Source organism: Drosophila innubila, chromosome X (genome assembly GCF_004354385.1).
Source record: "Drosophila innubila isolate TH190305 chromosome X, UK_Dinn_1.0, whole genome shotgun sequence".
Taxonomy (NCBI): domain Eukaryota; kingdom Metazoa; phylum Arthropoda; class Insecta; order Diptera; family Drosophilidae; genus Drosophila; species Drosophila innubila.
This window is the reverse complement of record NC_047626.1, coordinates 26879279-26904698: the sequence shown is the minus strand read 5'-3', so window position 1 is coordinate 26904698 and position 25420 is coordinate 26879279. Positions and strand designations below refer to the sequence as shown.

At 35.6% G+C, this 25420-nt stretch overlaps 5 protein-coding genes across 8 annotated transcripts in view; 4 read left to right on the top strand and 1 right to left on the bottom strand.

Annotated features, from left to right (window-relative positions):
- Positions 1–18197, bottom strand: part of LOC117791174 (transcription factor SPT20 homolog) — a 48481-nt gene extending 30284 nt beyond the window's left edge. For both annotated transcript variants that reach the window (XM_034630856.1, XM_034630865.1), the window contains exon 1: positions 17207–18197. In XM_034630856.1, coding sequence (XP_034486747.1) covers positions 17207–18180 — 974 coding nt within the window. In that variant the 5' untranslated portion in view covers positions 18181–18197. The remainder of the gene's footprint in view (positions 1–17206) is intronic.
- LOC117791194 (putative mitogen-activated protein kinase kinase kinase 7-like) lies at positions 11235–13046 on the top strand. Of its 2 annotated transcripts, none has more exons than XM_034630884.1 (5): positions 11235–11672; positions 11740–12042; positions 12253–12429; positions 12488–12642; positions 12706–13046. In XM_034630884.1, exons 1-5 carry the CDS (start codon positions 11625–11627, stop codon positions 12881–12883), a joined length of 861 nt encoding a protein of 286 aa, XP_034486775.1. In that variant the 5' UTR covers positions 11235–11624; the 3' UTR covers positions 12884–13046. The 2 variants fall into 2 exon arrangements, with proteins under 2 accessions (XP_034486775.1, XP_034486782.1); XM_034630891.1 differs by having other exon boundaries at positions 12488–12647; positions 12711–13046.
- LOC117791211 (mitogen-activated protein kinase kinase kinase 7-like) lies at positions 14023–16725 on the top strand. Of its 2 annotated transcripts, XM_034630910.1 has the most exons (6): positions 14023–14040; positions 15236–15382; positions 15452–15760; positions 15872–16048; positions 16107–16266; positions 16335–16725. In XM_034630910.1, the coding sequence occupies exons 2-6, from the start codon at positions 15335–15337 to the stop codon at positions 16484–16486; spliced, it is 846 nt and encodes a 281-aa protein (XP_034486801.1). In that variant the 5' UTR covers positions 14023–14040; positions 15236–15334; the 3' UTR covers positions 16487–16725. The 2 variants fall into 2 exon arrangements, with proteins under 2 accessions (XP_034486801.1, XP_034486793.1); XM_034630902.1 differs by lacking the exon at positions 14023–14040 and having other exon boundaries at positions 14877–15382.
- Positions 18198–19083: 886 nt separating the features above from the next.
- LOC117783151 (uncharacterized protein C9orf85 homolog) lies at positions 19084–20100 on the top strand. Its single transcript, XM_034620405.1, has 2 exons — positions 19084–19209; positions 19274–20100. The coding sequence occupies exon 2, from the start codon at positions 19285–19287 to the stop codon at positions 20002–20004; it is 720 nt and encodes a 239-aa protein (XP_034476296.1). The 5' UTR covers positions 19084–19209; positions 19274–19284; the 3' UTR covers positions 20005–20100.
- A 612-nt stretch (positions 20101–20712) lies between these two features.
- LOC117793860 (3'-5' RNA helicase YTHDC2) lies at positions 20713–25070 on the top strand. Its single transcript, XM_034634288.1, has 3 exons — positions 20713–21518; positions 22289–22496; positions 22569–25070. The coding sequence occupies exons 1-3, from the start codon at positions 20877–20879 to the stop codon at positions 24656–24658; spliced, it is 2940 nt and encodes a 979-aa protein (XP_034490179.1). The 5' UTR covers positions 20713–20876; the 3' UTR covers positions 24659–25070.
- The last annotated feature ends 350 nt before the right edge of the window (positions 25071–25420 follow it).

The following is a 25420-nucleotide window of genomic DNA, read 5'->3' as shown; positions in this document are numbered from 1 at the left end:
CAGGATAATTTCTGTAGGCAGTCCTCACTTACTTTTGATGATGATTTATAATTTTGATCATACTCTTTCGTATTTTTATTTTAAGATGGTTTTGCACTGAGTTAGACAATTTAAAGGACTTTAACTAAGTATGAAATATTCTTAAGTCTAGAACGTTTTGAAGTTATAAGTCTGAAAAGCGCTTAAAGTAAGTCCAAAATGTTCTCAAACTTATAATATTTTGGGATTATTATATTGGGATTATATTTTGGGATATTTAAATCAATCCTGAAACGTACATGACTTATCCAACGCTCTTGATATCAAGAATTTTTATAAATTCTTAAATTTTGAATTTCGTTCTTAAATCAAGAACTGACTTTTGGCTGACTTTTGACACCGGTTCTTGATTCAAGTACGAAAATTTTTGATGTTTCTCTCAGTGTAATTGCACAAAAATTCTAAAGCAATCGATGTAGAAAAATTAAGAACATTTTTACTTAAGTTGATCGTGTCATTAATAGTATATATATAGGGAGGCCCACGAAAAAGTTGCGTTTTAAAATGACTAAAAAAAAAAACGGGTGAATATTTTGCAAATATTTTTTGTTTTTTGATGAATAGCCCCAACATTGTGGTTTATTTGTGGAAGATCGCTTCATTCATATGGCTGCCCCGGGAGGCCTTGCAGTAGGCCATCCTACAAAAAATAGTTCACTTCTAGTAACTGTAAATAAACGTGAAATATACCAAAACTTTTCATTAAAGATTATCTATGCAATTTAACCATGATATTGGGATTTATGATTTTTATTATTTTACTTATGAAATAATCATTATTTTGAGCAAAAAAATTAAACTCAGGAATAATGATTATTTCTTGAGTTTCTTTTTTATCAAAAATATAACTCAAGTTGGTTGGTCAAAATAACGCCTGAAGTTTTATTTTTGAATCAAAAAAATAGAACTCAAGCAATAATCATTATTCTTTGAGTTTTATTTTTTGCTCAAAAATAATGATCGAATGATAGAATAATGATTATTTATTGAATTTTATAATAAAACTTATACTGATTACAGTCCCTGTAAAAGAGTGCTCCTTTTAATTATGAAAAAAGTTCGGAATAAAAAACACATTTTGCTGTTACTTTACTCTTTTTATTATCGTGTTGCCATATGGCAACGCTGGGAAGTACATGGTACACGTATTTTTCATACGTTTTATTCGCATTTCGGTATTGTTTTGCTCATAAAATATATTTGTTCCTAGGACAGCTATATGATATGGTAAGCCGATTGGAACCAAATTTGATCAGTATGCATAAAACCAACTTAAATCTATATTTTATGAGTTTAATTGAGATATCTCAGGAAACAAAAAAGTTTTCCATACTAAGGCTGAGTATGAACATCGAATAAAAGCTGAGCGCTAAATGTCATATAAAAAATACTGTTGCTAAATTAGTTAGATAAATGTAGAAAGCGTTTTAGCTGGTGTGTTCGGAGCACGGATTACACGGAGTTGCGGGATCAAGAAATTGTCGTTTTTCAACACTGCTAGCTTTTAGCTCGGGTGACTGAAAATATGGAATTGTTCAACCATTTTACGCCTGACATGCTAAAAATTGCCGTTTTTTATTTGCAAACAAAACAAAACCAAGACGTCTGGAGTTTTTTAACCAGAACAAAATTGCAAGAATATTAGCTAAAATTAAAACAATCTGTCGGCCTATATTATATAAATTATTAATTTTTATAAATAAAATAGAAGAATCCACACATAACTTGTATGTGTCTTTGCATATTATTTTTACTTGAATTACTCCTTAATGTAATCTAAACAGTTTGGCGATTTTAAAAAGGTAAACAAAGCACTACTAACGCAACAGAGTTACCATCATAATTTTAGTTATTTTTGTGTATTGCATTGGCAACACTGTTATCGCTCGCCGACAGCTAAATATTGAGCACTTTTCCTTCGCTTGTGTCAAATCCGATGACTGTACCCAACTTTAAGGTGAATTTGACCCCGATTGATCCTATGACAGCTATATGATATAGTGCATCGATTTGCACCAAATTTGGTCGAATATATCAAGGAGGAGCCCTCGTGTTGGATAAAGCTGTGTTTATTAGACTTTTTCTCAAATATATGTTTTTTTTAGTACAAAGGAAATCTGTACCCTGTTATTCCCAGCGTTGCCATATGGCAACAGACCAAAAAATGGTCGTGTTGGTTATCCTGAGAATGTCAAACAGAATGAATGTAATTTTCGGATTCAGCGACCTCAAATTTATTAGTCCTAAAAGTTTCATGAAGAAACTAGAAAAAAAGTTGCTCAGGCCGATTCGGGTTAAACGAACAATTTGGGTTTTTAAGTTTTAGCATGTAAAAAGCTTTACAGAATAAGCGCTAGTTTCTGAAGTATATTAACTGAGACTATTCAAAACGAATCTTAAAAAGATCATTATAAAAGAAAAGTAGTAAAAACAATAAGTTCAAATGCTTCAGTGATTTTGGGTGCACCAACAAAAATAATTTCTTTAACTCCGTTGGAAATGGCTAATTACATATAACGTTTAATTTTTCTCAATGATGAAGAAGATCGTAAAAAGCTGCACCCCACAAACATAACCAGCTACTTAATAAAGTCGTTAGGAGTGAGAGAGGAAGTAAGAAGAAAATATAAGGCACAGCTGTCGAATCTATTTAATATTTACTTGCAGTCGGTAATGAATAATCATAATACAAATATTGTTTTGTATAGTACATAGTTTAATACATGGGAAATTTCTCCATTCGGTTCGATCGTCACAATGGACACTTTGATTGAGGCCTCAACACTTTTACTTTTTGCTTTGTTATCAAAAACAGAACAGCGCTAACATTGGTAGATGTCTAACGGTACGCGAAGCCACAGACTTGGCATATCTACTCTTTCTCCCTCCATCTTCGACTACGTTTTGATAGTCCGGTTGGCATTCACATGCAAATTAGCGCTTAGAATTGAATATATTTTTTGTTTTGTATTTGGGATGGAAATTTTCACTCTCCGCATAGGAAAAGAAAGCAAAAGTGAAAGAAACTGTATAAACATTTTAACGGGCCAGAGGAAGTTATTGATTATGCACACACTAAACAAGAAGTTTTCGTCAATGAAAATTTGCAAACCTTAAAATAGAAGCTGTCTTGATCCGATCCCATCTTCTCTCTCTCTCTCTCCCTCTCTCTCTCTCTCGACCGAGGAAGAAGAACACGCAAAGAAATAGTTTAAAGCAAAAGGTTAATGTAGCTCTTCCGCTCGCATTTAAGCTTTGGGAAAAGCTCCGGCAAAAGCTTAGCCAGCCAGTTACAATCGCTTGCAAATAAGCTACTCAAATGGCCAAGCATTCATCATTCATACATGCATTCATTTATTCAAACTGCTTACGCCGTGAAAGTTCAAAGCAAACAAAACATTTGTGTAACAAAACACAAACAACAACAAGACAAATAAGCTCAACATGTACACATAGATACGACCGTTGGAGTTCATTGGAGGCAGAATCGCACAGCTCTCAAAAGTGGATAAGATAAGTGAAGATGTGCCGCTGCAACAATTGGTGGCACTTCTTGAATGTGACAGGCCCACAAGACCCGTGCGAGTTCCAAGAGTTGCTGCAACATTTCTAAGTAAACATATATGAACACAGTACAGGGAAATCTTACTATAAGCGAGCCAATTGAATGAGTATGTCAATGAAAGTTGCAAAAAATAAAAATTATTTCATAATTCTATTATAATAATGTTGATAATTTTAAGAGGCATTATATTTTTGTCATGCATAATAGAAGTCACATTTATGAGACCAAATTATATACATAAATTCTTTATTCGTCTGACCAAGTTTTGAAGCTAAGTAGAATATGAAATTGTTGCTAAAAACGATTAGCTAAAATTAAACCTTTAGTACAAAATCTGTACTCTTTTAGCGATATCTCATCCAAGCTTTTAGATACTATATTATATTATTGTCATAGAAACGAGAATTTAAATTTGTGTTTAAAACTTTGTCGATTTACAATATACATACATTTAAAACTTGAGATTCAAATCTTTAACTGGCTTAAGTTTATTGCTTCTTTAAATTTGTCAAGCCGGGCGCAATATTTTTTTTTGTTTGAAATCAAATTGTTATAGTACTTGAAATTTTAATTGCAAATTAGCTAAATTAACTTAATGAACAACAATTTTATAATTATTTTTTTTAAGATAGTTTAGTCAACTTTTTTTAATGAAATTGCACTGACTTTAAATCGTTGGTGTGCCTAAGATAATTATTCTTTCACGTTATGATTTTTTTAATATCATTATTATAACTAAACTCAGTATAACGAACAGATTGAATGCACTTTGTTCAGAGTTGAAGACGGCTAATTTTGTTGAAAGGGGGATTATGAAGACCAAGAGCACAAATGGCCAATTAACGGCAAAAATAACAACAGCAGAAACAACAACGTTAACAATAACAAGATTGGAAAACCTGTTGAGCATTGCGTTTCAATATGGAAAATGAAAATCAAAAGACGCGTCGGCGATTTCTAGTCAAGTGTCGAGTTAAAAATGTCGTATGTAAACGCTTTGCCTTAATACTTAATTGACATTGGTGGAAAGTTGCAGCAGTAAATGCAACAGCGACTGCAACCGCAACTGCAACGAAGCTGGGCCGGTTGTTGACCGAGAGATTTGTTAGTCATGGCTAACACAACTCCATATTAGCCATCGCCCGCGCCACAAAGTCTGTTGGCGGCTAACGAAAGCAAAAGGATGACAAGACCAGGTACCGGGTGTGCTCGTGTTTGGATTTGGGTTCGGTTTCGGGCTTGGTTCGATTCGTATTCAGTTCGTATTGGCCATGGGAAACGTGCTGCAGCTCCAAGCTGCTCGTTGCAAGCAAAGCCTGTCTCTGTTGCCCAACAAGAAATTTCACTTTTTCTTCTGCACATTTCGCAACTTGCTTGCAGCTTTTTTATTTATATATATATATATATTTTTTTTTTTTTAATTTATGTTTTTTATTTAAGATTCATCCATTTCTTAAATGCCTCAAAGATTTTGAGCTCGAAGCGACGCTAATTAACGCAATGTGAATGCGAAATAAAAGCGTAAGTATAAGCTGCAGTTGCATTTGGTCATTTGGCAATTTTGACCATTTATCTTGCGGTTTGCTTAATCCTCATCTTATATTTTTTTCTCTTTATTTTGACTATTTCAGACACGCGAGTTGAACGTACGACGCAATGCCACACGACGAGGTTACAAGATCTTACAACTTTCGATACTTGCTACATAGACTTGGAATACTGTTTCAACTTATTTAACTTGATACATTATCTATCTACAATGTTCTTTTTGGGTCACATCAGGTTCTCTTTCCACAGATTTTCTTTATTTCGTTTTCGCATTTGCATCATAGCTGCTGAGCTTAATTTTAAACACAACTTTAGTTTAAAAAACTCGCAATTTTGATAATATTCATATTTTGTTAACTTTTAATAAATTTCATGCAGATAAGTAATCGGAATGAGCTCTGTATTTATGTGAAGATTTTTCTAGTTCTAATCTCACAACAAAACATAAAAAATAATCAACTGATATAAGAGTATAAATATTACAAAATATGTTTTAATCCGAGCTATCAAGGCATTAATTGAACTCTTTTGCACTTCGCTCAACTATTCTCTGCTAACAACAGACAAAATGTGGCAATAGATGCAATTGAAATTGAAAGAAACAGAAACAAAAGGAGAGACACAGAAGTTAAAGCATAAATGCAAAGAAATGTTATTAAAGCAACGTCTATGACTAAAGCAATAATCGGCAACGCGGTCTTAAGAAAAGGCAGCTGGCAGGTTGGCTCATAAGTGGAGTAGACGGGAAGAGTGCCAGAGATAGAGATGGTGTGGTGGAATGGAGTAGGGGGAAGGGGGCTTGGCCAAAAGGTGTGTGCAACACCGAAACCAAATACTTGTACAATTTAATGCGCTTCTCAAATTCTACAGCACCGCAACGCAGGCCGCACTCTGATCACATCAGTAAACATGGATATGGATAGCTGCCCGTTCATTTATTATCATGCCCCGCATAGTCAAATGGAATGGTGTGCTATGGTCTGGTATCTTCAGCTGTACGGTATACTCGTAGTTAAATATGGTATGCTATAGTATGGCTCTCTACATTACAACACATCGGGAGTACAACTTGGGTTTTCAGCCCGAAATCGTATAAAATTAATTATGAATTATAACTCCCTCTCTCTCTTTCTATGAGGTGCATTTATCGCAGCAAGCAGCCCAGTCAACTTCAATTTGGATTGTATAACTCATGGACTACTAAAATGAAGAAATCGCTCAATTAGACACCCTTAATTTAGAAATCATAAATAAATCAAATTATACTTCAAGCTCGGTTTAATTGAGAAATTTTTAAAGAAAAGAAGGTTATGAAGATGGTGATAGAAAGACATTTTTATACATATATAGACCAGTGCCAGCTCTAGAACTAATGCAACTTTATTGATACATACATTTGAAAACTACTCAAGAGAAAACGTAAATTTATAAATTAGCTCTACTTTAATACAATAAACATAAATTTCCGATTTATTTTCCACTATTTTTTATCCAAATAATTATTTGTTTTAATTCCAGTAAGTGTTATTTTTGTGCAAGATCAATGGGAAGCAACTTACGGCAGTTGGGGTCTTAATCCAATTCATATATGTATATATGTATACATATATTTTTTAAGTACACAACACACACGAGCACACAAAAATATTCCGCACTATTGTTATCGTTATCGTAATCGATCACGTTGATTCAAAACTCAAGTGCGATACATCGAGCAAAAAATTCTTCAAAATAACAAAAAAAAACAAAATTGCACTAGTTTTTCACAATGTAAAACAACTGTAAATTTGCGTTCATTGTTGTTATTGTTGTTGTTTTTGGTGCTGCGACTTCAGTGCGAGAATTGAAACGCAGATGAAAAAAAGATTGGCTGTGGCACGTGCTACACGAACAATGGTCGACGCTTGTTTGAGTCTCCGAGTCTCGGACTCCGACTTTGGCCACCGGTCGCCAAAGAAATGTAAAAGCCGTCGTCGCAGTCGCCGTCGTCGTCGCCGACGTCTTCAATGTTGGCGCGCTCGAAAGCGCACAGCACCAGTAGTAGCTGAGACGAGAAAGCTTTAAACTTGAAAGCTTTTGCTTGTTTGTTTACATGCGAGTTCTTGTTGTTGCTGCTGCTACTGCTGCTACTACTGTTGTTGCTGTTGTCTTTTGTTTGTGCGCGAAGCGTCGAGCTGATTTTCGATGCGCTTTTTGCACACTGCTGAATTATTTCTTGCTCGCTTTTATCGTTTTATATTTTTAATACCCTTGCAGCAGGTATTGTTAAATTATCATAGCGTATGTAACATGTACATATAAGTATGCATATATATATATATATATATTATTTAAAACTTTTACATAAGGGTTGTACATCAAAATTGTAAAGTAAGCTCTACAACAACATTAGCAGTTTATATATCCCCATTTTTAGACCTTATAAAGCATTCTAAAAATGTACGTTATGTATTCTTGGTAAGGACCACAAGCTGCGTTCTATGCACTAGTGTCTCCCAGTTTTAAAACTAGTATGTAGCTTGATCAAATTTGGTAAAGGATCGTCTATTTGCTGCAAGCAGCATATAAGGTTCGGATTTTATAATTAATGCAAAACCAACATTTTTATTGAATCTTCTAAGAAAATTGACAAAAGTGAGTATGGTTAAAATTATAATTAAAAAAAAAAACTTGTTAAGACCCCCAACTAATTCTTACCTCTAAATTCATCATAAGCCGCTATCTATTTCAGTTTTTTTTTAGAGGTAGGCCGACTGTCCGATCAGATCGAGTTATATACCCGACCGGGAAAATTATATTTTCCGCTAAAATGGAAACCTCAACAGTTTTCAAAACATAGGAGATAAAGATATGTTCTACACATTATTGGAAAGGTGCTTTTAGGCAAGCCTCTATACTTTTTTTCTAAAGAACTCAGGTAACATTTTACAAGTAAAATAAGGTTTTTTAACTTACATTTTGGCGATTTCTGACATAACGGCTCTAACGATTTTTATTAGTTTTCAGTATGTTTTGGTACGTAAAAGCTTGAGTTTTCTGGTATGTGACACATAAATTTTGGCTGACGGGTTTGGAAGATATTATCTCTTAACTGAATTTTTCTATCGGTCTAAAATCACGACCGATCAGTCCAATATTACGTCTTAGTATACACATTTTTTTTTTTGTTTTATGAGATATTGTAACCAAACTAATAGAATATGCATTTAAGTTAAACTTATAGATCCTGACCAAATTTGGTTCAAATCTGACCACTATATCATATAGCTGTCATAGGACCGATCGGGCGAAAATCAAGTCTTTGTATGAAAAACTTTTTATTCCATAGTAAGTACGGGATCTCCAACAGTATGCTCGACAGTGGCAACGCGAACGGGGCGAGCCGGGGGCTGGCGAGCGAATCGAGAAGGGGAGAAGCCCCCTAGTTTTTTTTATAATAAAAGGAAAATTTTTTTTAAATATGAAAGAAATTTAACAAATAAATTCATATATTTTACTATCTGCCTGCATTAATGATAAAGTTACAATATTAAAAGCAATTGCAAAAACTTTTGATATTCCACAAAAAAGTGGATATCAGAAATTTTGGGGCTAGCAATTGGTTTCGTCACAATACTTCTACCTCGTGTAGAGGTTTTTTGTTGGTAAGAATAAGTTGGCGGTCTCCTTTCAATTGAATTTTCAAATTAATGTACAATGAACTTTTTTATTGAAACTTGACAAAAGTGCTTATGCTTTAAATTCAATTTAAAAAAACTAGTTAACAAGTTAGTTAACTAATTGTTCTCTCTAAATTCATCTTATTTCGGCCTCTACCTGGGTTGCTTTTTTTTTAGGTAAGTTCCACCTAACAGACATTTAACCATATAAAAAACACGAATAACTTCTACATAAAAAGTGGAAGCTCGATATTGATTTTAGACCCATGGTTTAAATGTTTTAAATTCAATTTAAAAAAACTAGTTAACAAGTTAGTTAACTAATTGTTCTTTCTAAATTCATCTTATTTCGGCCTCTACCTGGGTTGCTTTTTTTTAGGTAAGTTCCACCTAACAGACATTTAACCATATAAAAACACGAATGACTTCTCCATAAAAAGTGGAAGCTCGATATTGATTTTAGACCCATGGTTTCTTGCGCAATTCTTCTTAGAATTCGTCGTAGACTACGATTATCATAATAGCTTTGTCGCGAAAAAAAACTTTACCCCAATACAATATACATACAAATATGTACCTATTTATTTAATATTTAAAATATATTTAATCTGAAACACAATATTTACATTTAGTTTGATTGATTCAGAGTAGAGCATCTTACAGTCGAGCTCGTTTTTCCTACTTTTCTCGGTTCTTACTTTTTTATTTATAAGTTTATTCATCGAGTTCCCATTTTATAGCTGATGCCGCTGTCGCTATCGCTTCATGCGCTTTTAGACAGCGATTTTAGCTTGAAGTGGTATCTAACGGTAAGTGCGCTTCTTCAACAGAGATTAGAGCCAACTGTGTTATCATCGCTGCTAAGCTACAAAAAGCTCCACACAAACGTTTCTGTCAATAACAGAATTGTTATTCGTCGCTTTAAAGTTGCAGTGAGTTCAAAGTTTGTTGTGTTTGCCAATATAACTAAACGAATCAAATTGTTTTCTTATTTCGTTTGGTTTTTATGAATAAACTAATAAAGTGAAGATTCCGGGCGTCCTTCAAATTGTTCTACGAGTATTTTTATTTTTTTGCACATTTCCTTTAAAAAAAATATTGTTTTCACACAAATAATTCTGAGAGAAATAAAATAATATATGTTTGTATATATATTGTAAAGTCGAAGTGGTTTACTGGCAAATAATTCTGAGCGAAATAAAACGCAAAATGCAAAATGATTATTGTATTTTGCATTGGTCATGCATAGGACCGATCGGGCGAAATCCAAGTCTTATGATGAAAAACTTTTTTTTCATAGTAAGTACGAGGTCTCCGACAGTAGAGTATGCTCGGCTGTAGCAACGCGAGCAGGGGCCGGAGCCCACTAGTTTTTCTTTATAATTAAAGAAAAAAATTTTTTTAAATATGAAATACGTTCAACAACTAAATTTTTATATTTTACTGTTTGCCTGCATTAATGATAATGTTACAATGTCAAAAGCAAAAGCAATTGCAAAAATTTCTGATATCCCACAAAACAAACCTCTAAACGAGGTAAAAGTCTAATGACGAAAGCAATTTCTAGCCCCAAAATTCCTGATATCCAATTTTGTGACGAACAAAATTCAGTTTAATCTAAAAATTTTAAATAAAAATCTAATTTAATATAAAAAAAACGAAAATTAGCATTCGGCACTGCGCAAAAAGTAATTTTTATGTACAAAGAAGCTCACCCTTTTTGCTCACAGTGCACAATGCCAATTTTCGCTTTTTTTATATTAAATTATATTTTTATATAAAATTTACAGTGCAATAGATGTATGTTTCGCCTATTGTCAACATTTAAAAATGTTTTGGCATATGTTTTTTTCACTTTGAATGTGTACGAATGTCGCATTCGACATGAGAGATTCGCCCATATAAGATTCATACATACTGAACATACATGATGAAATTATATTAGGTCGTGGCTTCGCTCTCTTACGGGGCCACGATTTTGCATTTGTTTGGTTTTGTATACTGTTAACTCATTTTCATCGTCGAGCGAAGCCACCACATAATATAATTTCATCATGCTTAACATAGATACCTACAAGCACAAAAGAGACAAGTTAATTTCTTGCAGAGCAGACAAGAGACAAATTCATACTCTGCAGTAAAAAAAAACATGGCTAAATCGTCTCGACTGTTGATACTGATTAAGAATATACATATATTCTTCAAGAGGTCTGCCACGCCTCCTTCTGTCTGTTACATTCTGCCAAACACATAAAACCCTTCTATGTAATTTTTAATGGCCACAGGGTATTAAAAGAGATATTTCTCTCAGGCTGCTCTCTTCAATGCTTATCACTTGTAGAGAGTGCTCGAATTTCGAAGTCGAACTTTCAATCGCACGTGGTGCATCTCTTTGCTTTGCGTAAATACACTCTCAGTCTGTTCGGTTGCTTTTGGCGAGTGGTTGCAAGTTTTTTTTCGGTTCCGCGTTCTATTAAATTGTTCCACTTTAACTTAACGCAACTCAGATATTGATAAGACCATTTTGAGCGTGTTGCGAATAATAATATTCGTGTTAAAATTACAAATATATACCGGTTAAATTTACGGACCAAGAGCAAATGGAGACATTTTTTAATAAAAGCTTTATGGACATATACATATATATTCTATAATATTCTTGATTGGAGTAGTTTTCACTCTTGGAGCGAGAAATATAAAAAGCTTACAACACTCACGGACTCAGGTCATTTCGATACGTCATCTGTCAACAACTAAAAACAAAATCGCTCGAATTCCGAATATCCGTGTTTATTCTTGCAGCTCAAAGAAAGATGATCAAAATTGACTTTGCATCAATAAAGCCATATCTAAAAGAGGAGGTAATTTGCGAGAGTAAAATATAATATACATACAAACATGTGTTTTAACAATTGACAACTTCTGTAGAATTTTATTGGGAATGGCACCTATGGACGTGTCTATAAGGGACACTTAAAATCAAAAAAATTGGATGTAGCCATTAAACAAATCTATAATATAAATAAGGATGTGAGGCGAGAAAGTGATATCCTGAGAAAAATTGATAATGATCATATCATCCAAATAGTTGCCACTGTATTTGACAGTGCTAAAAACATGTATTTGGTTTTGGAATATATGAATGGCGGTACCCTATACCAATTAGTACATGACAAAAATAAAAATTATAACTTCGTAGATGTCATGAACTGGTTCCTTCAGGCAGCTAAGGTTAGTATATTTATGTAGATGAATACTTAAACGTTTTTGAACATAATCACTAAGCAAAAACTCTATAGAGTTTAAATTTAATACAACGAAAATGTCAAAAGACATTGCATCCACGGGTGAAATTTTCGTTGTATTTAATAAAAAATCTATAAGTTATTTGCTTAGCGGCATAACGTAATCGATTTTATTTCTATACTTTACTTTTTGAAGGGTCTTAACTATCTCCACACGCTTACACCGGTTATAATTCATCGTGATGTAAAGCCAGAAAATATGCTGCTGGATGAACCAAGAAAAACACTAAAGTTTTGTGATTTAGGGAAAGCCAGAGAATTTAATACGATTATGACGGATAAAACGGGCACAGGCATCTACATAGCACCCGAGGTAGGGATAGTAATAATCCGTTTACATTTCTGATCTCCACCAATTTTACTTTGAGCAGGTTTTAAATAACTACCCTTACGACACGAAGTGTGATATATATAGCCTCAGTATTTCCCTTGCGGAAACTCTGATTCGTAAAAACCCATTCCACAAATTTCTAGACAAATTCCAAAAGAAACCTGCTCCATTAACAGTGGCTCAACAGATAGGAAATACGCGTTAGTACATACATATGTGACATATTACAAAAATTGTAAGAAATACATGCATATTGTTTATAGTTGAACGACCAGACATAAGTGAGACTTTCGTCCCATGTACCGATGAAGTGCAAAAGCTTATTACCAAGGGATGGAGTGACACTGCTGCAGAACGACCCAATGCGCAACAATTTGTAAACCTGCTGACAATGGAATTGGCAAATGAAGCACTCAAGCCCAACAGTGTTGATTGAGTTCGGCTGCGTCTTCTAATGAATTGAGTGAATGCATATGCTGCCCGAGAACTCGAAACTAAGCATTTAATCATTTAAGTCGTTCTGAATGACGCATAGTTCGATTTCGAAGAGTTACAAATTGTTTTACAATCAAGTAAAATAAATACTTATATTATTTTAATATTGCTATAATAATATTATATAGGGTGGCCCATCTAGCAGTTGCTTTTTGAACTATTATTTCTATTATTTCGACTTTGACAGCTCGAATGACATTGCCAGTGTGTCAAATATTTTATTAAAAAGTTTGCGGTTCACGAAATGGTGAGGTTTACGCTCGGAGAAAATTTGGAATTACTGAAAACTAAGGCGGCATCATTTGTGTGAACTTTGACCCCAAATTTGACCCGAACTTAATTTGAATACAATTTCATATATTATGTGCACAACATTTTTGTATGCATCGTTTTTAATTAAAAAACGAAATTTGTGGTTAATATGGATAAGGCGTTAGTTTCATCTCTTCTCCGCAAAAAGTGGAATTACGATAAAAATGAATCGTAGATTACAATTTTCATAACCGCTTTGTCGCGAAAAAAAAATTAACTCACTCTCATATCTAAATTATCTTTTATTTGCCTACTGCGATTAAATAGTTCTCATTGACTGACAGACACAAGCCCTTAGGATACAAATTCTGATTAGGTTTCGTTAAAAACCTTATTAAATTAAAAAATATCTTATCAACCGCAGTCGAACTTGTGTATATTAATTTTATATATGCATACACCTTGTCATTTTTGAATTTACCTACTTAACATGTTCATCAAATTCACATACATTAAACACGTACATACACATATTAAATGAACAAGCCCAAAAAAGCTGATTAATTGTTTGCAAAAAAATAAAGATTTCTCTCTCGCTCTCTTTAATGCTTATCACTTGTAGAAGTGCTCGAATTTCGAAGTCCGAACTGTTTTAATTATTCGATTTCGTGAATTATACTCTTAGTCTGCTCGGGCGCTTTAATCGAGTGGTCGCGAAGTGTATTATTTCCGTGTTTTAATAAGCTTTATCGTCTTTAACTTAACGCAATCAAGAAATTGACAAGCGTACTGTAAATATTATTTTTCGTATATAAAATACGAGTGTATTGACTCCTTGTTGTAAAAGTATCGTAAGTTAGAATTTGTAAATTGTTCAGGAGACGTTTTTTTTTAGTTTTGTCGGGATGTTGTGAATACATCGCATACATAATAACTGCAGATAAATGTTGAAGCTTTTTAGCTATTGAAAAAAAAAAAAAATAGAAAAAATGTATAATTTTGATACAATAAATTATTTTTTACACCTACGATACTTGTGTGCTCAAAGTTTTGAACGCTTTGTCACAAAATGTATTACATACGATAAGTTTAATAAAAATGGAAAATGCAAAATTTGTTTCAAGTAGTTTATTTAAGTATATTTTTTTTACTACAATATTCAACTGAATTCAACTATCTTCGACCGATTTGGCCAAGTTATCTTTGATATTGCTTGAGTGGTTAAGACTTAGATATTCCACTTAATATTTTCTTTAAATTCTATTATTTTTTAGTATAAATACTTAACTTAAAGGGCTATGCAGGCCTTATTTTATGGTTGAAGTCTAAATTGCTTAAATTTATTTTAATGCAATTGCAGATGAATTGGTCATTGACTTTGATTGTCAAAGTTCTTCCTTAATAAGTAACAGTAAACGGCATGTTCAAAATATTCTTCAATCCATTTGGTGGGGCTAAATTGGAAAATATTTTTCACATTTTAATGACGACATAATTTAATTCAATGCATTCGCTACGCGATGAAAACAAGAAATAGAATTAACTGCAAAATAAAGAAAGATTTTAGAAAAAATGAGCCGAAAAAATTCACATTCACCTTTGGTCTTTTAAATAAATTTTCTGCACATTTTTTATGGAACATACAATAATTTTCTACCTGTTCGCAAAAATCTGTCTCAAATACGATAAAATTGACAGTGAGATTTTGCCGTAATTATAGCGATTTCCGCGATAATATTTAACAAGACGATGCGTTTAGAGTTTTAAATCAAAATTGCATCAAAAAGTTGATTTTGCAAAACATGTAACAAACGATACTTTCGCAAAAAGAAGTCGATATGTTATATATACCTGTTGAATATATTCAGCAAGTATTGATAATTGTTTCAAGCATATGAAGTCATATATAAATATATGGTATTGTAGCTTTTTTCATGCTTATAAATATTTGTTGCTGTATACTATATATTCTACATTGGAATATTTTTAACTCCTGGGGTGAGAAACATAATAAAGAAACAACACTCATGCTATTTCCAAGGTCATTACGATACGTCATCAGTCAGCAGAAAACCACGAACTCGCTTGAACATTAAATACTGGAATTTTTTCCTGCCTCGCATCTCAAAAAAAAAAAAACATGAGCCATATTGACTTTGGATTAATAAAGCCATATCTAAGAAAGGAGGTAATTTGCGAATATAATAAATAACAAATGTACATACATGTGTGTTTTAACTGTTGACAACTTCTGTAGAATATTATTGGGATTGGCACCTATGGACATGTCTATAAGGGATGTTTAAAAACAAAAAATTTGGATGTAGCCATTAAAAAAATCTACTATAGCAGTGAGGAAGTGTTGCGAGAAAGGGATATTCTAGGGAGAATTTATAATGATCATATCATCCAAATAATTGACACTATATTTGAAAGTCCTCGTTCTAAAAACATATATTTGATTTTGGAATATATGGATGGCGGTACCCTATACAATTTAGTACATGACAACACTCAAAAATATAACTTCGTAGATGTCATGAACTGGTTCCTTCAGGCAGCCAAGGTTAGTGTATATATCTATATATAATATATATATATATATATATATTATATATATTCAACCATTTTTGAGCATAACGTAATCGATCTTATCTGTATACTTTGCTTTTTGTAGGGTCTTGAATATCTCCACTCGCTAACACCAATTATAATTCATCGTGATGTAAAGCCAGAAAATATGCTGCTGGATGCCTCAAGGAAAACCTTAAAGTTTTGTGATTTAGGTAAATCTACAGAATGTAAAACGATAATGACGGGTAAATCGGGCACAGGCATTTACATGGCACCCGAGGTAGGGATAAAAACAATTCGTATACATCCTTGATCCTTACCAAATTCACTCCGGCCAGATTTTCGATAACAAGTATGACACGAAGTATGACACAAAGGCTGATATATATAGCCTATGTATTTCTATTGCGGAGACCCTGATCCGTAGACACCCTTACCATCAATTCATGCAAGAAAAGCCTACAGATTTAGAATTGGCTCAAGAAATATATAATAAAAGTAAGTTAATTGTACATATAAATAATATAATGAAATGGCACACATGTATACCTATCATTGTTTTATAGAAATCCGACCAGACATAAGTAATATTAAAGGTCACGGTACCGAGGAAGTACGAATGCTAATGACCAAGGGCTGGGATTTCAATGCTAAAAACCGACCCACTGCGCAAGATTTTGTAAAACTCTTTGAAAATACCCTACGTTTATACCCTTAGATACCCTAATGGATAGACATACACACGGATTGAACAACTGGATACCGTCGGAGCTTTGTTGCAACTCTTGTCGGCAGAATACGCTGAATTTGAATAATCGACTGATTAACGGCAGAGACATGTCCAAATAACTACTTGTTAATCCATTTGTCATTTTATTGGCAATTCCGATAGTAAAAATCTTTTTTTTTACTAGCTTAAAAATATTATAATTGAAAATGAAACGTACTTTTATTGCATTAAATAATTATAATAAAAATTTAACTTAAACAGCATTATTAACTTAATTATTTAATAAATTAAAAATTGGTTTAAATAGCTTTTTTTAAATAACTGTACCATTGGCATTAATGCATGTAAACAAATTAAAAAATAGGTGTTTCTACTTACTTACTTGTTTCTGCATTTTAAGAACTGTGAGCTTCATGAAGATGGTTTATTTAAAATAAATGCTATTTAAATAAAGTTTTTATAATAACTATTAAATAATCAAAATAATTATTAAAATTAAATTTTGTCAAAGCTAATGAAATCCAATTTCACTGTCTAAATAAGAAATTAAAAATTTGTTCATATAAAAGTTTCCCAACTTTAACTTTTATGTTCGAATTACATGTTTATAGGGTTGTTTTTTTATAGGAGATCGATAGCGCTTAAATGCTGCTGCTGCTTTACAATTTAGCACAAATAATGTTAATCATATCCATATTGTTAACTCACCTGATAGCTGCAGCTGTCGGAATTTTTGTCTGTTGTTGTGCCGTTAAAAGTTTCATGCTGCCACCGACGCCGGGAAAGCGCTGCTGATTCTGATGCGAATGCGGACGTGGATGCTGATGAAACTGTAATTGTGGGGCATTGCAAGTGAGATCGTTATCGTTATCGATGCCAGCATAGCCATTGAGATGGCAACTGAGGCGACTCGCATGCGAGCCACGCTCCGAGTTGCATTTGGAGCCACAGAGTGAATTGTCGCAAAAGCGGCAGCATTTGTTGTAGCTAAAGGTCGAGGTGCACAATGTGCAGAATGAGTCAAGTTGCGATTCGGCATGATCGTCATCTAAATCAGCATCTGCATCGGCACCGTTGCCACTTCCGTCCACGTCCACATCAACATCTGCATCCATGTGCATTTTGTGACAACGTATTTTCAGCGTTTGTGCATTGCTGCTCTGATCCTCATCCGAGCAAAAATTGTATCTGTCGCTGCTCTCCGTGTCCTCTGCCAGGCTGCTGCCCGCACTGCCCTCTGTCCGCTGTGGTGACATGCCGAAGCTGCTCAAGGGGCACGAGGGGTAGCGTGCTAGTGGAAATTGCCGTACATTGTATTTGCTGGTCATCGATAGATTCTCATTAAAGTAGATCACATTGGCACGTTGGCGCTCCTGCTCCCTGTCCCTCTCCCTGTCGCTCTCCCTTTCCCTCTCCGTGTCCCCCTCTCTGACCCGGCTAATGCTAAGATCATGATATTTACGCAAAAATGCCGCATTGCAATCGGCTGCAGTGTATTCATGCAACTTTTTTGGTTTGGGCATCGGCTGAAGGGGCGAATAGATCATCTGCTGATGTTGTTGTTGGTGCAATTGTGAGACGCCGTTCCCATTGCCGCTGCCATTGTTGTTGCTGTTGTTGTCGCCAACGGTTATGCCGCCGGATCGCAATAGGTCGAACAAGCGCTGCTTGAGATCGCGCATGGCGGCTGCATCAGCGCGTTACCCAGATGTAAAAGGTCTACAAAAAAATTAAATTTTATAAATTTTTCTATCAGTTTTAATTTAATTCCTTTGCATTTAAAAAAAACTATTTTTAAAGAATGTTTTTATTAGTTTATCTGGTTGTTTGCAAATAAAATTTTTATTTAAATAACGCGCCAAACACGTGATTAGCGCCGAACGGGCGACATATTGTGGCGGTCGGTCGATAGACTATTAAATCAAGCCCTATTTGCATAAATAACGTACTCGCCAAAATGCAAATTTTACAGGAGAGAGTAATTTTGAGTAATCGGGTTTCGTGTTTCGTATGCCGCTTGTCGCTTACGTTGTAATTGACAGGTTAATATCTTCGTAAATATATACAATACAAATTAAATAATTTGTGTGCAAATGCGGTTGGTAACTATAAACACATTTGCATCAAAAACCATATTTCGGAAAAATTGCATTTACGTTATTTTTGCAAATAGGGCTCGATATATTCTTATGCGTCTATCAAAAATTCAATGACTTAACTTTATTTTTCCTATGTTAATTAAACTGCGATTTAAAAACTTTAATACAGTTTAAGAACGTAAACCATCGATGATCACACTATCGATATTATTGCCGTCCAACAACTGATGACCAGCTTCTTGTCATGCGCAGTTAGAAAACAGCTGGCGAGTCCATTGTGTATAACCAGTTTTTACAATCCTCAAAGCTGTTGAATAAGTATACAACTTTAATCGAAATATGAATTATAGCACACAAAATATTTAATAATATTTAATGAGTTAATACAACTTATTTTGGTGGATAATTCATTCAGCTTTTCACAGTTTACGATATGCGCTATAGCAAGCAGCTTTACAGCGTAAGCACGCACATGTTTGACAGTCATCGGATTTGACCAAATTGAGTAGGCATTGTATGATATCGATAAGTGTCTGTCAATTACAAACCAACTATCAATTTTGGAACATTAATTGTATAAACGAAAACCAAACAACTCGAGCGAAATAAAATGTGAGTTGTGTGTTGTTGTCGTGGTCGTAGTAAATCCGATTCATTTGTTGCTTGCCATTTACAGAGCACAGTAAGATGAGTACACAGCGAGGAAATGCGAGTCGCACACGTGCCCAAAAGCACAAAAATCGTCATGTATTTAAGAATGATTTGCACGACAAGACGCCACAGCAAATACGACTTAATAAGATGCACGTGTCGACAGTGTGTCAACGCTGCAAGGAGGTGATCGAGTGGAAGATCAAGTACAAGAAGTACAAGCCGCTTACACAGGCCAAGACCTGTGCCCGCTGCCAACAACGGACCGTCCGCAAGGCGTACCATGTTATCTGTCGGGACTGTGCGGTCAAGGATCATGTGTGCGCCAAGTGCCTGAAGAGCGCCGACGAGGTGGCAATTGAGGCGCCGGAGCCGACGCCACAGGAGGAGCAACAGCTGCAGGTGGAAATGGATCGTCTGATTAAATCATTCTCGGAGCGCAAACGTCGTGCTTTCCTTCGCTTCATGGAGAAGGGACGCAAGCAGGAGACTGAGGAGCCACTTGACGAAGAAGCGCAAGAGGCACAGGAGAAGGCGACACGAGTCAGACATACTCGGGAGCAGCTGCTCGAGAAGATAAAGCAGCTAAATCTCGCCGAAGAAGAGTACGAAGATATTGATGACGATTACGATGATGATGAGGGCGATGACTCGGATCTCGATTCCGATCTCGATTCAAACGAATGCGACAGTGATGAGCACAGCGAAGAGGAGCCACAAAACGTTAAAACACCGGATCGACTCGCTAAAAAATAACGTTATCATGTTTCGTTTTATATGCTATGCAAATTAGGGAAACTTAAAATATATGTATGTTTTTTTTATATCAAAAGAATTCAAATGTGGAAAATACGCAATGTTTTTTATAGTGTATAATCTGCATGTCAACAAACCACTGTTGCCAGAATTTCAAGTGCTAAAATAGCTACTTTTATCAAAATAAGGCTGCCAGAAATTACTAAAAGCTAATTAACAAATTTTCTATGTTTTTTTACATAGCTTATAATGCAAGTATTCAGATTAACACTTAGTAAAACTAATTCAAAATGTCCTCACATTTTAAACAACGCCCATATTACCTTCATTAATAGAATATTAATATTAAAATATCAAGAATTTGAAAATTGTTCTTAACGAGCTGCACTTGGCTAATGTTCCTAAGTGAAAAATCGGATTACTCCATAACAAATTGTATCTGTTAGTGTTTCCTTCTATAAAATATTTCAGTAGACCAACTGTACTGTTTTTGTCTGTCCGTTTGCCATTTTCGACACAAAATATATTGTTTCAAATAATCTAGCTTATGCAATTTCAAACTAGTTAGATCTAACTACTTATAAAATGGCTAATATGGCAGCACTGCATCTAACTAGACGACTATTTCGTTATCTGTCATATGATGAGCTTTCAAAAGCTCACATGAAATAATCGCACCTTTAATTAAAAATGCTTGCGAAATGATTTGTTCAACAATCGATTACAATCAGTCGATGTTAGTGGCGTAAAAGCTAAGTGCTATATAGCTCGCAAGCAAGGCACATGAGCAAATTGTTTTGTGGTGGAAGCGTCGGCGCATTTGTTTTGTTTTCGATTCCTTGGTTTTTGTCATAAAAAAGTGAATTAGCACAATGGTAAAGAGAAGTCAGAGACGCCGCAAAAAGAACAAGGAAGATGGGAACCCTACAACTGGAGCAGTGACAACTGCCAAAATCAAAAGCAAAGCTAAAACCAAATCCAAGTCAAGTAAATCAAATGACAAGGAAAACACAAATATGAGTACGTCAGAGCAGAAGAAGCTGTCATTTTGTGAGCTACAAATGTTGCAGCAAACAGTATTCGATTTTTTGAAAAGCGACAAGCTGTCCGAGGAGCTCAGCGGCTTAAACAATGTCCAGCGCAAGGAGATTCATCTCTTTGCCAGGCAACATGGCCTAAAGACGCGCAGTCGCAGCAGCGCCGGCGACCGACTGCTGACCATCTCCCGCAACGAGTGCCTTCAGCAGCACATTCGGCTGCAAGAGGTGCTGCTGACGGTGTCGACGCGGACCAGCGTTGTCCTCGGCACATCCCTCAACGAGTTGGACCGCAAACGGATGCAGCCCCACAACGAGTACCATCAAGGATTCGCTTCCCAAGGAGGCGGCGGTCTCGTGGCCAAACCGCGTGTGCCTCCAAATGCACGATTCAATAAGACAATTCTCGCCGAACAGCGACAGCTGCCTCTCCAATCCAAACGGAGCGCGATACTCGAGTCCCTGAACAGGTCGCAGGTGAGTCCAAAGCTCCAGAAGGTATAATAGGTTTGTGCAGATGCATGTAACACGTAACAGGCAGAAGTAGGCGTGACAAACTTCATTAAGTTCACATATGCTCACATAAATGTATTCTTGATCAGGACAAGCCGATGTCCGTATAAACAAAAGGATCTCAAAAATGGTAAGAGCTAGAAGCACAAAGTTTTGTATATAGACTTCTTAAATGTATAAGTACATATACGTAAATTAGAGTGGAGTGAATTTGCATATATTTTTGGAAGATTTTCGGTGGGTTTTGATTTCTGTGGTACCCTTGAATACAATATTGCATTTTTAAACCAGGTGTACACACTCCTTAATTCCAAAAAAAACGATTCCATTAAATGTTTTGTATCGCCGTCTTTAAGTATTTATTTAATTTAATCAAAATATGAAACAGTGATAGAATATAGTGCAAATGCGATATCAAAAATGTATTATTTTTTTTATTTTTTGTTTTCAAATGAATTTAGAAAACTAGTTTTGTTTTCTAATTTTTTTTTTTGATATGAGTAACATTTGTCGAAGCTCTTATAGAAATTCGTGCACGTAGATTAAGTTTATATCAATTTTAGATACATCATCGAAAAATAAACCGAATAGCAGCAGCAATTTTAGAGCTATTTTAGCCATAAAATAATACGATAAATATATATATGGAAGTGATCATTACAAATTGAGTACGATAGATTGCAGGGCATCTCGTAGTTGGGCATTCTTGACTAAAACTATCCTCCTTGTTTCAGGTGCTCATTGTAAACGGTGCCACCGGGTCTGGCAAATCAACGCAGCTGCCACAGTATCTGCTGGAGAATGCAACGGATCGCAGGCAGCCTATTCGCATTGTTGTCAGTCAGCCGCGTCGCATTGCCGCCGTCAGTGTGGCCAGTCGCATTGCCGAGGAGCGCGGCGAGGTTCTGGGCAATGCAGTCGGCTATATAATACGCATGGAGAGTGAGTATCCCAACAAAACTAAAGCAATTGCAATTTATTTAATGCCGCAACAAATTCTCCTTTGATTCTAAGGCAATTTCAGCAGCAATACGGTGCTATCGTTGACCACAAGCGGTTGTTTGCTACGCTCTTTGGCCATGAATGGAGCTGAGTTCTTTGCCAACACAACGCATTTGATTATCGATGAGGTGCACGATCGAGATCTGAATACGGATTTTCTGCTGCTGGCCGTTAAATTGGAATTGCAACGCAATAAGTCGCTCAAGTTGATACTAATGTCAGCCACAATGGATCTGCAGGCATTGTCCAGCTATTTTAACAATGCGCCGGTCATTTATGTAGAGGGACGAAGCTTTAATGTTCGCATTTATCCATTGGAAAAGGTACTCTCAAAGACAGGCTATATGACACCTCAGATGATGCGGATGTTGGGCAATGATGACAATGCTGACGAGGAGCAACTATTGCAGGCCTACTTGACAGCACACCACAGTCGCGAGGAGGACAACATTGACAATGCCCTCATTGTGTCGTTGTTGCAAATGCTCTTGCTTATGGGCGTGAAGGGTGCTGTGATTGTATATCTGCCTGGCTATCAGGATATGACCACATTGATGGACCATTTGCTGGAAACATTGCCTGAGGATCATATCAAGGTTATGTTGCTCCACAGCCAGATCGATGGTCTAAAGCAGAAGGAAGTCTTTCGCGAATATTCAGATGTGCAGCTAAAGATTGTGCTCAGCACGAACATTGGCCAAACGTCGATCACCATTCCCGATCTGTTGTATGTGATCGATACTGGACGATCAAAAATGAAGACCTATGATGTGGCAACGGGAGCATCACAGTTGGCCTGCACTTGGATATCACAGGCGGATGCACAACAGCGAACAGGACGTGCCGGTCGATGTCAGGATGGCATCTGCTATCGTCTGTATAGCACTGATCAATTCAACAATTTTAGCCGCTTTGTCGTGCCAGAGATGAGGCGTCACACGCTTGACGAGATTTGTCTGCTGGCTAAGATTGCCGTACCGCATCAGCCCATTGAGCAGTTTCTATCACTGGCCTTGGATCCACCAGAAACCACTGCTATTGCCCAGGCGTGCGCCAATTTAAAATTGCTGAATGTGTTGCATGATAGTGACGAGAGTGTCACAGATTTGGGACGCATCATTGCCGAGCTGCCGCTTGATGTCCAGCTGGCCAAGTGCTTGGTCTATAGCATCTATTATTGCTGTGCGGGCAGCGTGTCCATCATCGCCGCCTTCTACTCGGTTCGCGATCCCTTCGTTCTGCCCATCGATCGCTCGGCACGCAACGAACAACGCAAGGCCCGAGATGCGTTCTGTGTTGATAGCTACAGCGATTCGCTCGGTATTCTCCTGCTCTTTAATGAGTACACGTTGGTCTCCCGAAAGGGTCGCCGTGCTGTCGATCAATACTGTAGGGAGAACTTTGTGTGCCAGAAGTCTATGGATATGTTCGTCTCGACAGTGCAAACACTTCGTCTTTCTCTACGCCGTATCATCAAATTAAGCGACCTTAATTCAGCCACTAAATACGATAACAACATGAACTTGGTGCGTTTGGCCTTAACTGCTGGACTATATCCCAAAATTGTCCATATCGACAGATCGAAGATTGGAAAACGTCGACTGATTGCCGAGGGCGATCCAAATGTTCAGCTATCTAGAAACTCGGGAATGACCTTGTGCTTTTCCAAAAAGCCAAAAAGTTCTCTCATTGATTGGTTGATATACGTGGAAAAGTCACGTACAGCCGGCCAGGTGACTCACATTGAGCATGTCACATTGATTACCACTCTAATGGTGGCGCTTCAATGTGGCAAGGTGGCCAAATTGGAGCCAATTGGTCCCCAACAACATGATAACTTCAATGATGATAACGAAGAGGCAGATGAAAATGAAACCAAATCTGTGTTATGCCTTGACTCCTGGATACGTATATTGGTGGACACCGATCTGGGACAAAAGTTGCTCAAGTTACGCTCACATGTTGCCAGCGAGTTCAATGGATTTATTTCTAGTCGTGTAATGCAACCAGATTGTTGCCCAAGTGTTGAATACGTCCGTAAACTGCTTGAAATTAACTCGGAAATTTCAGGTCTATCGGAAAACGATATCATTTTGCACTAAGTATTACTAGAATATTTTTATACATGGGTATTATATGTATTATACGGAGTGATCGCACTATAAATACAGTCAAAAATTAGGATTTGCTTGCCAGCAATTTAAAAATGCTTTCATTCTGTCGAATTCTAGTCGAATGTAAAATACTCGTTTCTAACTAGACCTTTTTTTTTTTTAATAATTATTTTGCGATCAAATTTGTATTTCAAAACCCATTAAATTAACTTTCTTTCAATCTTTCTGACTTTCAATCGCGTTTGAAATATAGTCATTTAATGACCACCCACGCTAATCAAATATTAATCCAAAGATTTGTCTACGACTGTATTTGATTAGGCTATACATTTTGTAAGCATTTTTTAAAAAAGATATTCTTGGAATTACTTAATATGTGATATTACCGAGTCATACAAAATATTATATTCATACTTTCTTGGATATTTAAAAATGTTTTCAAACAGCATTCCTAAACATTACAATTTATTGTCTCACAAAAATTAATTATATTGTAATTTGTTTTTCTTTTTTAAACCATGGATTGCTGTACTTATATTTATCTATATGTAAATAAATGAATTAAATTGATTTTTACATTTAGGCAAAACGAAAGAATTTTGTAAAACTGAACTTATTATTGATTGTAATCGAATCGAAATAATTTAAGTTTATATTAAGTTAACTATCAAAATTGTTGCTAACTGGTGGGTAAAGGGAAGACAAAGTTTTTAAGGAAGATTTACATATTTACATAGAAAAGTAAAGAAA

Bases quoted from the DNA above. Each gene is read 5' to 3' on its own strand.
- LOC117791194 (XM_034630884.1), top strand. From the start codon at position 11,625: ATGATCAAAATTGACTTTGCATCAATAAAGCCATATCTAAAAGAGGAG. The intron at 11,673-11,739 runs GTAATTTGCGAG...CAACTTCTGTAG, and splicing joins AGCCATATCTAAAAGAGGAG to AATTTTATTGGGAATGGCAC. The intron at 12,430-12,487 runs GTAGGGATAGTA...TACTTTGAGCAG, and splicing joins GCATCTACATAGCACCCGAG to GTTTTAAATAACTACCCTTA.
- LOC117783151 (XM_034620405.1), top strand. From the start codon at position 19,285: ATGAGTACACAGCGAGGAAATGCGAGTCGCACACGTGCCCAAAAGCAC.
- LOC117791211 (XM_034630910.1), top strand. From the start codon at position 15,335: ATGAGCCATATTGACTTTGGATTAATAAAGCCATATCTAAGAAAGGAG. The intron at 15,761-15,871 runs GTTAGTGTATAT...TGCTTTTTGTAG, and splicing joins GGTTCCTTCAGGCAGCCAAG to GGTCTTGAATATCTCCACTC. The intron at 16,049-16,106 runs GTAGGGATAAAA...CACTCCGGCCAG, and splicing joins GCATTTACATGGCACCCGAG to ATTTTCGATAACAAGTATGA.
- LOC117793860 (XM_034634288.1), top strand. From the start codon at position 20,877: ATGGTAAAGAGAAGTCAGAGACGCCGCAAAAAGAACAAGGAAGATGGG. The intron at 21,519-22,288 runs GTGAGTCCAAAG...TCCTTGTTTCAG, and splicing joins AGTCCCTGAACAGGTCGCAG to GTGCTCATTGTAAACGGTGC. The intron at 22,497-22,568 runs GTGAGTATCCCA...TTTGATTCTAAG, and splicing joins CTATATAATACGCATGGAGA to GCAATTTCAGCAGCAATACG.